Consider the following 14159-nt stretch of genomic DNA (forward strand, 5'->3'; position numbering starts at 1 on the left):
TCTCTCTCTCTCTCTCTGTCTCTGTCTCTCATGAATAAATAAAATCTTTTTTTTTTAAAAGAAAGGACACATCATCTAAGAAAAGGGCTTCTGCAGAAATAAATTGGTTTGTAGGAACAGTCTCCTAGCACAAGAAGGGTCAGCTCAAATAGAGACCTGTTAGATAGATGGTGTCATGGAAGAAAGACCGGCAGTATCTGGGTCCTTTTATTTGCCTTCCGGGAATTCTTGTGAATTCAGGTTAACTGACAGTGAAGGGAGACTTGTGTGGCCCAAAGCACCGGGATGTCTGGGCTCGTGAGTCTGGAAGTCTTTAACACCTTGGATTTCAGAAGACTCCAGAAAATCGATTTTTATTTGAAAGCTTAAGTAAGCTCTCAGGAAGAAATACTACATACAGTGCAGAGCAACAGAGGGAATTTTTCTGTTTTACCGCTTGTTAATTGGGCTTCACCAGTAAAAACAATATGTTTCTTTTTAACGTGAGTCAGTTATGAATTATAATTCAGGAGATTCACATCCTTCCTTTTTCTCATTTCCTTTGCCTCTCCACGTCTCCCACTCTCTTTCCCTCCCTCCCTCCCTCTCTCCCTCTTTTCTCTTGACTTCTCTTTGGAAACTTCCAGAAAGCCGCAAAGTCCTGTGTGGTGAGGGGCAGCAGGACCTCCTGAGGGGTCAGGGCTCCTGGTTTTCAGGCTCCGTGTTGCCATTAGGAAGTTGGGTTACCTTGGTGACGGTTTGACCTCAATCTCTCGGAGCTTCAGCTTCCTCGTTGGTCAAATGGGGACAAGGGTCCTAATGGCCCTACCTTGTAGAGCGTTCAGAGGAAGGACAAAATCAAAATGCGTTGTGTGAGGTAAGAGGAGCCTTGCTAGCTACGGAGCAGAAAAAGCCACTTGAAAGGCTTCTCGAAAGTCTCTGGGTAATCTGTACCTCCGCCCGCTGCTTGCAGTGTTTGGTGGCTCACTCCAAGGCCTCTCTAAGAAATCGAACTAAGGAAAAACACATCTAATGGAGAATGTTGGTTTGGTGACAGCCCGTGCAAAAACACGTCTCAGTTGTCTACAGTGCGAGGAACTTGGTACATATTTATGAAATTGAAACAAAAGCAATTCCTGAAGATTCATGGAACTCTCGCAAATCACTCATTACTTAACCTGAATGACAATGTCTTTGTAATGTCACCGTGGCCTCCTCAGTGGAAATCAAAACTTGAGAAGATTATGATGAAAAGATTATAAAGACGTACATATTTCTAATGCAGTGGTCCTCAACCAGGGGTGACTTCATGCCCCGCCTCCCCAACCCCGGGGGACATTTGGCCATGTCCAGAGACATTTTGGTCGTCACAAGGGACAGGGGCATGGAATGGATAGGGACCAGTGGTGCCTCTGAAACCCCGCAGTGGCCAGGACGCCCCCACCGCAGAGCTCTCTGGCCCCGGATGTCAGGAGGGACAAAGCTGAGACACCCTGCTCTAAGGCAATGACGAGGTGGTTTTTTTGTTTGTTTGTTTTTTTCAAGTTCTGATATGTTGGTGTAGAGGCTGATCTGGTCCTTCTACCAGTGATGATGGTTAATTCTTTCAAAGAACTAGCTCCCCTCGAGGAAATACGATGCTAATTGCCTTTCTCTGCCAAACAGCACTTACTGCCTTCCCTGGAAAAATATATAGGTGGCCAGGCAACCGTTCCATTACCTTCTTTTTAACGTTCTGTAGAGAAAAGTAGACATCTGGGGGATATATCTTAAGTCAGAGTTTATTTGGTCAGCAAGACTGGGGAGATGGAAACCTAACTAGCACTTTCTAAGAAGCTGCAAAGAAATCTAAGATTTCCGGCACATCTAAGATTCCTGCTGGGGTGCTGGCTACAGTCTGTGAGCCTTCTGAAGGGTGCAGGGGATGTCAGGCAAGTAGAAGGACACTCTCCTGTCATCCTGCCTTATCTTGGTCACCCATATTTTGGCTTTCAAAAAGCTACTGTCACGTTATCAGCCCGCTCACCGACAGTCCCCGGGGAGCCCACTCCGGAGAGCAGAAAGCGCATCCCCCAGGCTGCTTTCAGCGAGTCACACAGGGAGCCCGAAATCCCCCACGGTAGGATTTTTCACCTTGGAAATCGCAGTCGCCACAACTCAGCATTTTATTTTCCCGTTGGAGAGTCATTTGTTAAACATTTACCAGCACACCAGGGGGCGGGGCGGGTACGGATGCACACCCGTCAGGTTTTCCACTGGGAAATGCCCGGGCACAGTAACCCACCCGCCACGTTATTTTTTCTCGTCTTCTGTTCTGTGGTTCTGTGTCCTCCTCCCATACTTGGACCAGCCGTGCCAACGCATCTCACGTGTGTCTTTCTGTCTGCATGCGTTCTTAAAAAATGTGTTAGGCCGTTCCATGCACACTTTTTTTTTTTTTTAAGATTTTATTTGGAGAAAAAAAAATATTTTATTTATTTGGGCAGCCCTAGTGGCTCAGTGGTTTAGCACTGCCTTCAGCCCAGGGCCTGATCCTGGAGACCTGGGATCGAGTCCCACATGGGGCTCCCTGCATGGAGCCTGCTTCTGTCTCTGCCTCTCTCTCAATCTCTGTCTTTCATGAATAAATAAATAAAATCTTTAAAAAAAAGGATTTTATGTATTTACTTTTTTAAGATTTACTTATTTATTTATTTATTCATGAGAGACATAGGCAGAGGGAGAAGCAGGCCCCATGCAGGGAGCCCAGTGTGGGATTCAATCCCGGGACTCCAGGATCACGCCCCGGGAGGAAGGCAGCGCTAAACCGCTGAGCCACCCGGGCTGCCCTGTGCATATGTTTTATTTTTTATTTAATTTTATTTTTGTGTGTGTGTGCGTGTGTGTGCACATGTTTTAAATGTCATGCCTTGGGCAGCCCCAGTGATCCTGGAGACCCAGGATCAAGTCCCATGTCGGGCTCCCTGCCTGGGGCCTGCTTCTCCCTCTGCCCCTCTCTGTGTCTCTCATTAATTAGTAAATAAATAAAATCTTTTTTAAAAATTAAAAAAAAATGTCATGCCTGGCGTGACTATAGAGCTCATTTTGCATCTTGATTTTTTCACTCAGTGGTTAAGACCCACGGACGGCACATCTAAGCGGTGGCTTCTCGCTGCTGCGGAAGGCCTGCGCGTCCCCCACGCCGGGCCTGCCCGCGCCCCGGGACAGCGGCAACACACGGAAAGGCCTGGGGACGGAGCCTCGTCCAGCCCCAGCAGCAGCCAGCTCGCTTGCTTTGGCCAGTCGAACAGGTGCGGGGATCCGGCTCCAATCCTCTTGGCCTGCTGCTACGGGACCATCTAGCGCCGGAATTTCCCTGAAAGTCCTGAAACGGGATGCAGCTTTCTGAGACTGCCCCTGTCCTGTTCCTCTCAAAGGCCGGCTTGTTTGTAAAGGGCTTTTCTTTTGTTGTCCATCATTGGCCAACAGACCAGGCACATCAAAAGCAGGCTGGTGAAAGTGGGATTTCGCAAGGTCTTAGGGACAGGGATCCCTCACGGTGCACTGGACTCTGCGATAGAGATGTCAATTGTACTCAACGGGCCTTCTATCCTGGGACTTTATGTTTTGGGGGAGAGAGAGAGAGAGAGAGGGAGAGGTGGGGCGAGCCTTAAGCACACTCCACCACCAGCAGGGAGCCTGGCACGGGGCTTGATCTCATGCCCCTGAGATCATGACCTGAGCCAAAGCCAAGAGTGGAATGCTTAACTGATTGAAACACCCCAGCGTCTCTCCTGGGACTTTATTCTTTTTTTTTTTAAAGATTTTATTTATTTATTCATGATAGACACACAGAGAGGCAGAGAGAGAGAGAGAGACACAGGCAGAGGGAGAAGCAGGCTCCATGCAGGGAGCCTGATGTGGGCCTCGATCCCGGGTCTCCGGGATCACACCCTGGGCTGCAGGCAGCACTAAACCACTGAGCCACCCAGGGACCCATGGGACTTTATTCTTGAAGCTGGTGAGGCCCTCCCCAAAGGCAGATAGGTGAAGCCCCAGAAAGTGCAGTCGGGGTGGATGAGCAAGTGTCCAAGGGGGGCAAGTGCTGTTTAGCGGCCTGGACCGCTGTACCCCTTCCTAGACCCCCGCTCCCAGGGTTACTGTTAGATGCTTCCCTCCCCACACAATACATACCGTTTTGTTTAGGGTTGTAGGGGAGACCCTTGCCCTCTAGATTCCGGGGCAGATGTGCTCAAGGAGAGGCCACGATGACAGCAGCGGTGCCACCTTCAAGCCGCACGGCCAACGTCAGCCTGAAGAGAGGAGGCCGGTCACCGGGGGCCCTGCCCGCCAGAGGCCCAAGCCGCCCGCGCCCTGGCCGCGCCCACGCTGAGCCTTCTGCTCTGAACCAAGGAGACGTGGGCTCCACACCGCGTGTCAGGAGCAGCAGGAGGGGACACCGGGGACCCACTCTGCGGGGCTCTGCGGCCAGCACGCCCAGCCTCTCCCCGTCCGCTTCGGTCTGGAATTCGGCTTCCAGGGAGGGACGGTGGTGTTGAGGGGTTGGCCACCAGAACCTTCTGTCCAAGGCCTCTTCACTACCGACGGATGAGCTTGGGCTTGCTGAGTCAGGGAACGGGGCCCAGGAGCTACCCGGGCTGGCACAGGCATTTTTGCGGAGCCAATGAGCTTCCCTTGGAGGCAGAGAGATGCTTACCGTAGCCTGTTCTGGATCCTGCATCGAAAGGTCTCCCAGGCCATTGGCTCCCACGGGCAGGTCCAGAAGCTCGGGCCGGCCAGTCAGCAAAACCCCAAGCTTTCTAGGCAGAGAGACGGTGGAATTCACCGCAGCCAGCCACCCACGAGGCAGCCCTGAAACCAGGAGCACGGACTCTGGGGTCAGCCTGGCCCCTGCCAGCTGGGACCTGGAGCAAGGCACTCCACCCCTACGAGCACCCCCAGATGTAAAGTGGGGGGTACAAACGGGGTTTCTGTGATAATTAACGTGCGTCCAGTCCCTAGCACATTCCTAAGGCATCTCCGGATTCAGAAAATGGGAGATCTTACAAAGACCTGAGCTCCCCGTAATTTAAGGGCCCGCTGTCACTTCTGACTACACGGCTGTCACACTCTAGGAGCATCTGGGTGAGCTGTGGCATTATATGCCCTCAGCCTCTGGCAAGGACAGAGTTCACCCTCTGGACTACAAACTTGATTTAGAAGAACGAATGACTTCCTACTCCTTAAATAAAACCAATGTGGGATGCCTGGGTGGCCCAGCGGTTGAGCGCCTGCCTTAGGCCCAGGGCGTGATCCTGGGGTCCAGGGATCGGTCCCGCATCTGGCTTCCGGCATGGAGCCTGCTTCTCCCTCTGCCTCTCTCTATGTGTCTCTCATGAATAAGTAAATAAAAATGTTAAAATAAATAAATAAATAAATAAATAACTTACTTAAAAATAAAATAAAATCAATGAACAGGCTTCCCCCTGCAGAAACGCTCGGGCAAAGCCACCACGTTTGGCCGGTGCTCCTCAGCCATGATGCATTAGCGTTTGTAAACCCGCTTCTTCCCACTGACCTGAAAAGCTAAGATCTAGTTTGTTGCTAGTTTAGAAGCAGTTTTATTTGACCACAACGGGAATCCATTTATTTCAGCCCAGATCTATTTCGAATAATCAGAAAAGCGCTAAGCCTTCAGTTTTCTGTGATCTACGCAGCCTATTTTGTGAAGTCACGAGTGCGGCCGTGGACCAGCAGCACCTGGCAACTTACTAGAAATGCCAATTCTTGGGCCCCATCCAGGCCTCCTGAAGCCGACTCTGGGGATAGGGCCACTGGTCTGACTTAGCATGGGCTCCGGTGGTCCTGACCCTAGCGGATGCTGATGGGGCCTTACCCAGGTCCCCTTCACCAGAGCATCCACTCCCTAGCCGCTGAGGGCCAGCTAACCGCTCACAGCGGCCCTTCTGGGCCTCAGCCCTTGGCCATCCGGCCAGGAGAGCTGCCCTTTTCCCTGGGGAAGACCTCTGACGAGGACCAACCAGCCCCTCTGCCTCACCTGGGCCTAATTCTGCCAAACAACCCATATTTTAGAACTTTCCAGTATGGGGAATGGAGCTAGACTGCAGTGGAGACCCTCGCCCTAGCTCCTGGCCTTCCTGGCCCTGCTGACCCCCGGCCCGCCCCTTCTCCTGAGAGCAAGGCTATAACCTCTCTCTGGCCCCTGCTGCACCCCCTGCCCCGCTTCTCCTGTGAGCGAGCCTACAACCTCTGCCTCAGGCTCTGCCCCTAGGGAATCTGATCCATGGCAGTTGCTTTCACAAACTCTTCCCACATTTGCTATTACCAGAACGTGGCTACCACAACCACCAGGGAGCTCACACACGGCAATTCTAAAACCAGCACACCCATACCTAAGGTCCGACAGGTTGGAGCTCAGAGGGTGTGGGTACTAAGGGGCACCACTGACTTGCGCGTGGCTGTGGCTCTGACTCCGAGTCACGGCTCAGGGGACGTTCGGCACTTGGGATGCGTGGGGCGTAGAACCAGGCAGGTCTAAACCCGGACACGGCAATTGGCCAGCTGTGCGAACTCGAGCGGGAGACTACCTGTGGGCGTCCTAACCCCAAAGCAAGGAATAAAGGTTCCAAGACACGGAGGTTATAGGAGAATCTGGTAGATGGTCTATTCACCACTCAAGGCCGAACCGTACTTTTCTTAATAGGGACAATTATGGGACTTACCTCACAGGGTTTCGGGGACGATTATAAGGTAGAGCTCTCAGCAGTGTGGCCGGCGCCCGGTGGCTACTCCAAGAAGGTGGGGTGCCATTCCGGCCACTGGGCGGGGAGTGTTCATCCCTTTCCCACCATTGGTGGTGATGGGGGGTTACACTGACGTAGCAGCTCCCTCTGGAGTCCACGGCACCTCCCCATTCCAGCGATCATTCTAACTAATTTAGTGTGTGGTACTTATCTCCAAGAACTAGATTTTAGAAGTAAGCTCACGTATGTTGAAATTCTCGGTGACGTACCCACAGCCAGAATTAAAGAATGGAGTCTTCCCTCCAGTCTTGCTCAAACTTGTTCCTCCAGCCCCTGACCAGCCCCAACCTGCTGACGAGGCTCACACACCGAGGTGTCAGGATTCACAACTAAGCAAAGGGTCACTGGGGAAAGTGTTCCAGTCACAAGCTGCAAGTTTATGTCTTTGGGACCGTTGGCCAAAAACAATGTTTCTCTGCCAGCTGGAGATATTTTTACTACGAGTATCAAGTAATTTATAATTAGCCAAAGGGAAGAAGAAAAAACATGCATCCTTTTGTTATCGGCTAATAATATGTTAGCTTTGAGGAACTAAATCCCATTTGATCCCAAGTGAGGAGGAAAAAAAAAAAAATGAGTGAAATGAAGCTCTGCTCGCTTGGCAGAGGGCTGGCCTGGCACCTAACCAGGAAAGGTATGAAAAGGTCAAATGCACCTCCCACTACGTGGCCAGGAAGTGGTTTGTGTAGAAAAGGGCTAGGATTTATTTGGCGACTTCTCAGTCATTCAGCTGTGGCCAACTGAAATCCTGTGAGCGGTGCCCCTGACACCCAGGGTGTGGAAGCCTGAGAGGCCGAGACGCACCCCCCCCCACCCCCCACATTCACATCCTCCCCTGGGAGGCACTGAGGAGGCCACAGGGAAAGACACGTAGACCAGCGCAGGTTCCGAGAGCCCTGGGCCCTAAGAAAACAAGAGGTTACGAAGACCGTCTTTTTTTTCTATTTTTATAACATTTTATATAACTCATAAAACAGTGCTTGTATAAAAATTCACACAAAGTTGCTAGAGAGCATACAATTTCCAAAAATGTCCTGGGTTTGTTTTGTTTTGTTTTGTTTTGTTTTTTGTTACATTCAGTTTTCTAAGGATGCACTCAAATCAATGGTAAGATGCAGACATTATGCGGTATTTCATTATCTTTGGTAAAACTATGCTCATTATTTTGTCTCCTCACAGTATTAACTCTGATATCCACTTTGTGCAGGGTCTGCTTTCACTAGGATGTCAGAAGAACATTAAGGCTGGATCTACACGAGGCAAGTATTTCCAAATGGCATTAACAGCCCCTTGGCCCCCACCTCCACTTCCTACTGCTAGCCACACAGCCGGGCAGGGGAGAGATCGCAAGGACCTCCAAACGGGGGTCTCAGGACCCCTCTGCAATCAGACAAGAAGCAAACATTTGGGGGGGAAGGTGGAAACTGAGGCCATCTCTAGAGGAACCCCAGTGGCCATGCTGCGGCGAGGTCAGGCCAGTGACTTACCATTTAAACGGCGAAGCCTTTCACCGCTAAGTAGATCCCATTGGTTGGTTGATGATTGCTGCCGACGGTTACCCCCTCCACCCAAACTTAAAAAAAAAGGAAGATCTGGGGCCAACGCTGAAGGGGGAGGGGCACACTAACGCCCATGACACTAGACACAACTTTATTCCCTGTCAAACATTTGTTGTCATGTAGACACAGCCAAAGTGAACTGAAGCAGGATTAGAACACTTAGTACATTCATGACTACCTTCATACATTCTTTTAAGACTTACTAACGGAGAAAACGAGGGTCACTACCACCTATTGTGACTTGCTATTTTACTTAACATCAGAATGTGTCTGTGCTAATTCTTTAGTCCTCTGGATACAAAGGGGAAAAAAAATAATCCAAAAACAAGCAAGTAAAACCCAGAGTTTAGATGGGGAGGAGGATGGGGTTTACCAACACATTTTATGGAAAATAGTAAATTTTGAAAACAAAAGTTAAGTATCTTGTACTTCTATTGCTTCACATAAAAAACTGCCCTGGAGCCCACCTGTATGGCTGGAGAACTGAGGACACCATACAGACGGACGCAGGAGCTGCAGGTGTTTCCTGATGAGACGGTCCAGAGGGACAGGAAACAACTCCCAGAGTGTGTCCACCTCTCTTCACTGAAAGGGACTCTAAGATTTGGGCCCGGGGTGGGGTGGGGTGGGGTGGGGTGGTAGGTGTGGGGGAGTAGGTGGGGTGAGAGATGGGTTGGGTAGGGGGAGGCAAGGGACAGGGCGGGTGGGGGGGAAGCCCTACACAGGAAAGGTATTAAGGAAACCACCAAAATGCAGTTTCCAAAAACTGAACATGCTCTAGGTTGTGAAGAAAACACATTTCATTCCTAGAACTTGTTGATTTCTCTGACGTGGGGAGACAGGACTTTTTATTATTAATAAATGATTGTGCTTCTGAAGTTGTAGGGTCATAGTCCACCCTCTAGAAAGCAGGGCAATTTTCACATGGCTTGGAATCCTCTCGGACACATCCTAGAGACCAGGACAAATTCCACGGCACTCTCCAACCACGACAGGGCTGGCGGGCGAGAGTGCCACTGCCGTCTTTGGGTAGGGCGTGTGCACGCACGCGCAAGTGTGTGTTGGAGAGACTAAGGCATAGAGAAAGGCCCAAGTGGGGGGAGGGGGGGGAGTTTCCTGGCTGCTCTAGTCCCTTCTTTCCAGGCACAAAGAGGCTGAGCTCCTTATTCATGTAGGTCCCCTTCGTCCCACTTAAGTTTTTTAGTAAGAAGAAATGTGTGTGCACATGTGGGTGGGGGTGTGTGTGTGTGTGTGTGTGAGACAGAGTCATTAAGTCCCTGTGCATTTCTAAATTTCAATAATTTAGGTCTGCAGTTTCAACAGAAATAATCTGTAAATGACATTTAAAAGCAAATTTACTAAAGTCAGATTGGCAACTTTACATTGCTCAAAATCCTGTCATTAAAAAAAAAGAAAGAAAGAAAGAAAGAAAGAAAAAGGCCCTCTGGGTGCAGGCAAAATTCACAGATTGTTTCTATTATTTCTGCATTTTAAGGTAGCAAAACATTAAGCCACTAGGTTATTAAATCTGCAACATTCCACAAGGATTTCAGGATGACCCTGTGTGGTTCAGTTCATATTCTAAGTTTCTGGGATGAAGTGTTCAGTTTGAGTTACACGGTTTCCTTTCCCTCTTAGGGAGCTGGACCCCAAGATCAGGTAGGTAAAAAGTACTGTTTCTCAGGACTTGACCTGCTGGGGAATTTGCTGACGGGATGTCCTGGAGAGTACGCCACTGGCCTGGAGCAGTCTGACCTTCCCCAGCAGTGAGGAAAGAAGAGAGGTCTGACTCCAAGGCCACGGGACCGGCCAGATGTAGGGCAGCAGAGCTTTGGGGGGGGGGGGGGGTTGTGAGGGGACAGCTGAGTGGATCCTGGGAAGGGACAGGGGAGCCCCATTTGAATGACCTGTGACCTTCCAATGCCAGGTATCCCCAAGAGGGCCCAAGGCCTGGGCTTGCCCTGAGGAACAAGGATGTGCTATTGACGGGAGGGGCCAACACTGAGGCGTGGTGAAGCCACCAGACAGCTCCCAGAACCCGGGTGTTGCACAAATACACACACGGAAAGTAAACAGCTCTGGAGAGCCCAGAGGGGTCCCTCCTTCAATCAAACAAGAAGCCAAATATTCACACACACACTGTTTTTCAAGGAAATGTGTCCGCCCCGCCAAACAGCATCCTTGTGTAGAGAGGGAAGGGGGCAGTGGAAGGACACAGCTCAGAATGACATCGTGTACGTGTTTCCACGTCTATCTACATTCATGTCATCATCATCATCATCATCATCATCATCATCCAGTGTTCTCGTCTACAGAGAGTGAGCACAACATTCTACCGACATGGCAACTAGGAATAGGCCAGGTCGCGTGAGTGGGCCCCTTCCTCAGCACCGCAGCGGAAGGGAGAATGCAACCATGGTGGGAAAGGACGTCACACTATTCCATCCCCTCTACTGCCATCCAAGGGGCATCTTGACTCTTCCAAAGTCGGATGTAAAAGACAAGGTCAGTAAAATCGGTCTCTATGCCACCCGGAGCTATTATTAGCCATCATGCAGGAACATGGCATTTCTAAAAATTTCATAAATCTGAAACCATCTTTAAAAAAAAAAAAAAGAATCCCAGCAACTGAAGTCATCTTACAGTACTTCATCTCCAATATTTAAGAGATAATTTTTCTAAGTAAAGCGGCCCCCAAAGAGCCCACTGATTTCTTTTTTCCCCTTAAAAAGGGTTTCTTTTTAATTAAAAAAAATTTTTTTTTAATAAAAATGGAAGATGTAAAATGTGGGAAGAGGAACGGGAGAGAGGAGAGCTGCTGAATATGCATTTGAAATCGCAGGGGGCAGGGGACGCCGCCAAGGGGAGAACCCTACTCCTGAGGCCCCTCTACTCTCCGGGCTCAGCGCCCTCCCCGGCTGCGGCTGCCCCGCGGGGACACAGGACAGGAGTCGGGAGGGGGAGAGACCAAGCGCAGGGCCTCGCTCACTTGTGGCTGGGTGGTGTTCACGTGTGCAAATGGACTAAGCCGCTCCCCACGGACATAAGGTGCGCGTCTGTGGACACCGTCCTCGTGCTCTAAAAGAACCGCCGGGTCCCCGGGGGTGGGGGGCCCCCCCCCGCCGGTCACTTCTCCACTTTCTTGGCTTTCTTGAGGATGTCGCATTTCTTCCTGTTGGGGCGGCGGCACCGCTCGTCGATGCTCGGGATGCACTCGTAGTGCCACACCTCCTCCATCTTCTCCACCGGGTACACGGCCTCCACGTAGTGGCGGATGAGCCGCAGGCGCGTGGGGTCCAGCTGCTTCTTGTTGCAGGCGCCCGAGTGGTTGTACTGCAGCCGCAGGTTCTCGGCAGTGAAGAGTTCGGGGAAGAGCCTGACCAGGAGCCGCGCGGCGAAGTTGCCCACGGAGAGGCTCTGCTGCACGATCTCGCGCACCTCCTTGTCCGACAGCAGGTACGGCGAAGGCACCGGGAAGTCGGGCGAGGGAACCACCAGCTCGTCCAGGGGGATCTTGCAGAAGTCCTTGCTGCTTCTCTCGGGGGGCAGCGGGGGCCCCTCGAACTCCTCTCGGAACCTCTCGGGGTTGATTGCATAGCTCGCCAGGTCCCTGCACTCGGGGCCCGGCACGTGGACCTTGCGCTGCTGCTGGTAGGAGCGCCGCTGCTCCGTGTCCCGGCGCCGGCAGCGCTCGTCCAGCTTGCCCACGAACTCCAGCGTCCACACGCGGTCGTTCTTGGCGCGCGGGTACAGCAGCTGCACGTAGTGGCGGATGAGCTTGATGCGGGACGGGTCCAGCTGCTTCTTGCCCAGGGAGCCGCTGCAGTTGTACTGCTTGCGCAGGTTCTCGTGCGTGAAGAGCTCGGGGAAGAGGTGCACCAGCAGGCGCGATGCGAAGTTGCCGATGGACAGGCTGCTCTCGTAGATGCTGCGCAGCTGCTCCTTGCTGAGCAGGCGCTCGGCGCCCGGCACCTCGAAGTCGGGCTGCGGGATCTCCAGCTTGTCGAAGTCGATGGGCACCAGCCAGATCTTCTTGGACCGCCGTCCGGGCCGCTCGCCCTCGAAGCTGTCCTCCACCTTGACCACGGAGATGTCGTCGGGCAGGCTGGAGGAGTCGTAGCAGTCGTCGCGGGCCGCCTCGCCCTCGCTGCCGCCGTCCAGCGCCAGGCCCTCGAGCTCGTCGTTGAGGCGCTGGGCGCACTGCTGCAGCCAGGCGTCCTCCTCCTGCATGTCGGGGAAGTAGATCTCCGTGTAGTTGCGGATGATCTGCAGCCGCTGCGGGTCCAGCTCCTGCTTGCCGCCGTCCCCGTAGCAGCTGAACTGCTCGCCCAGCTTACGGTGGTCGAAGAGCTCGGGGAAGAGCCGGTGCAGAAGGAACACGGCGAACTCGCCAGGCGACGAGGCTTCGTCCAGGAACTCGGTGAGGTCCTGCGTGTCCACCACGTGGTCCGAGGCGATGGTGCTGCTCCGCTCCAGGGACAGGGCCTCCTCCTGGTCCTTGCTGTCCAGGAAGTGGCCCGCGTCCACCTGCTCGGCCTCGAAGAAGCCGGGGACCTGGCCGCCGGGCTGGCTGTCCTCCATTTCCCGCTGGGCCCAGAAGCGGCTGAAGAAGTCGTTGAGCTGCGGCAGGCACTCGGCCTGCCACACGGCCGTGTCCTTCACCGACGGGTAGTAGACCTCCACGTAGTTGCGGATGAGCTGCAGGTGCAGCGACTCCAGCTTGCGCTTGGCCGCGAAGCCGCACGCACTGCAGCCGCGGGAGAAGTCCACGTCGCTGAAGAGCTCCGGGAAGAGCTGCACCAGCAGGCGGCAGGCCAGGTCGCCGCCCGACAGGCTCTGGTCCACGATCTGCTTGAGCTCCGCCGCCGTGAGCTGGTACTCGGGGGGTGGCTGGAACTTGGCCACCATCTCGCTGGGGCTCACCTGCTTCTTGATGCGGCTCACTTCCAGCGACAGCAGGTCCACCTTGCTGTGCAGCTGGGACATGTTGGAAGAGAGCGTGTTGAGCATATAGAACATCTTCTGGATCAGAAAGTAGATGTTGGGGTCCCCGTCGCTGGCCGCCGCCGCCCCGCCCCCACCCCCGCAGTCCCGCTTCTGGGGCTCGTTCAGGAGCCGCAGCGGGGACGGGCTGTTGCTGGCGTTCGCCTTTTCAAAGAGCTCGTAGGTGCTGAGCCCGTCCCCGGCCGGGGGGTTCTTCTTCTCCATGATCTTGTGCGAGATGCCGTACAGAGGCTTCTTGTAGGACGGGGCGGTCGCGTCGTTGCAGGGCTCCTCGTCGCCGGGCCACCCCATGCCCGGGGCCTTGCCCCTGCCCGCCGGCTCCCCGTTGCCCTGGCAGGGCGAGCTGTTCTCCCGGTTGCGCATGCCTGCGAGGAGCGCCTGCAAAACAAACGGGGTGTTAGGCCGCGTGTCAGGCCACCCTCAGGTCCTACCCGGCCCAGGGCCCAGGCCCAGAGCGGGGGGGGGGGGGAGGGGGGGGCCTCTGCAGCGCCAGGGCTGCACAGCCCATAGCGACCGCTGCCCCCCCAGTTCGCCCCTGGAGTTCCTGGGAACCCGAAGGCTTCAGCTTCCTGTGGCTTCTCCGACCTGGGCTCCGCGGCTGGCTCTCAGGTGGGGACCGTGAGCCCTGCCTGCAGCAGCTCCGGAAAGGACAGCTCCCGAGGTGCCCGGCGGGGAGCACAGGCCAACCCCAGCGCTGCCTGCAGGGACACCTGCGATTGGAACACGGCTGGCCCGGATCGTCCCAGAGCCCGCGCAGCTGTGGAGCGCATGAGGTGACCGGGTCCCCGGGCTTCTAGGTGGCTCTCTGCAGCTG

The 14159-nt window shown here is 53.7% G+C and overlaps 1 protein-coding gene across 2 annotated transcripts in view; it reads right to left on the minus strand.

The window, feature by feature from the left end:
- Nucleotides 1–7715: 7715 nt before the first annotated feature.
- The window catches only part of BEND3 (BEN domain containing 3), a 36036-nt gene continuing 29592 nt past the window's right edge, over nt 7716–14159 (minus strand). For both annotated transcript variants that reach the window (XM_038554858.1, XM_038554859.1), the window contains one exon: nt 7716–13723. In XM_038554858.1, coding sequence (XP_038410786.1) covers nt 11468–13723 — 2256 coding nt within the window. In that variant the 3' untranslated portion in view covers nt 7716–11467. The remainder of the gene's footprint in view (nt 13724–14159) is intronic.

This window comes from Canis lupus, chromosome 12, assembly GCF_011100685.1.
Source record: "Canis lupus familiaris isolate Mischka breed German Shepherd chromosome 12, alternate assembly UU_Cfam_GSD_1.0, whole genome shotgun sequence".
NCBI classification, from domain to species: domain Eukaryota; kingdom Metazoa; phylum Chordata; class Mammalia; order Carnivora; family Canidae; genus Canis; species Canis lupus.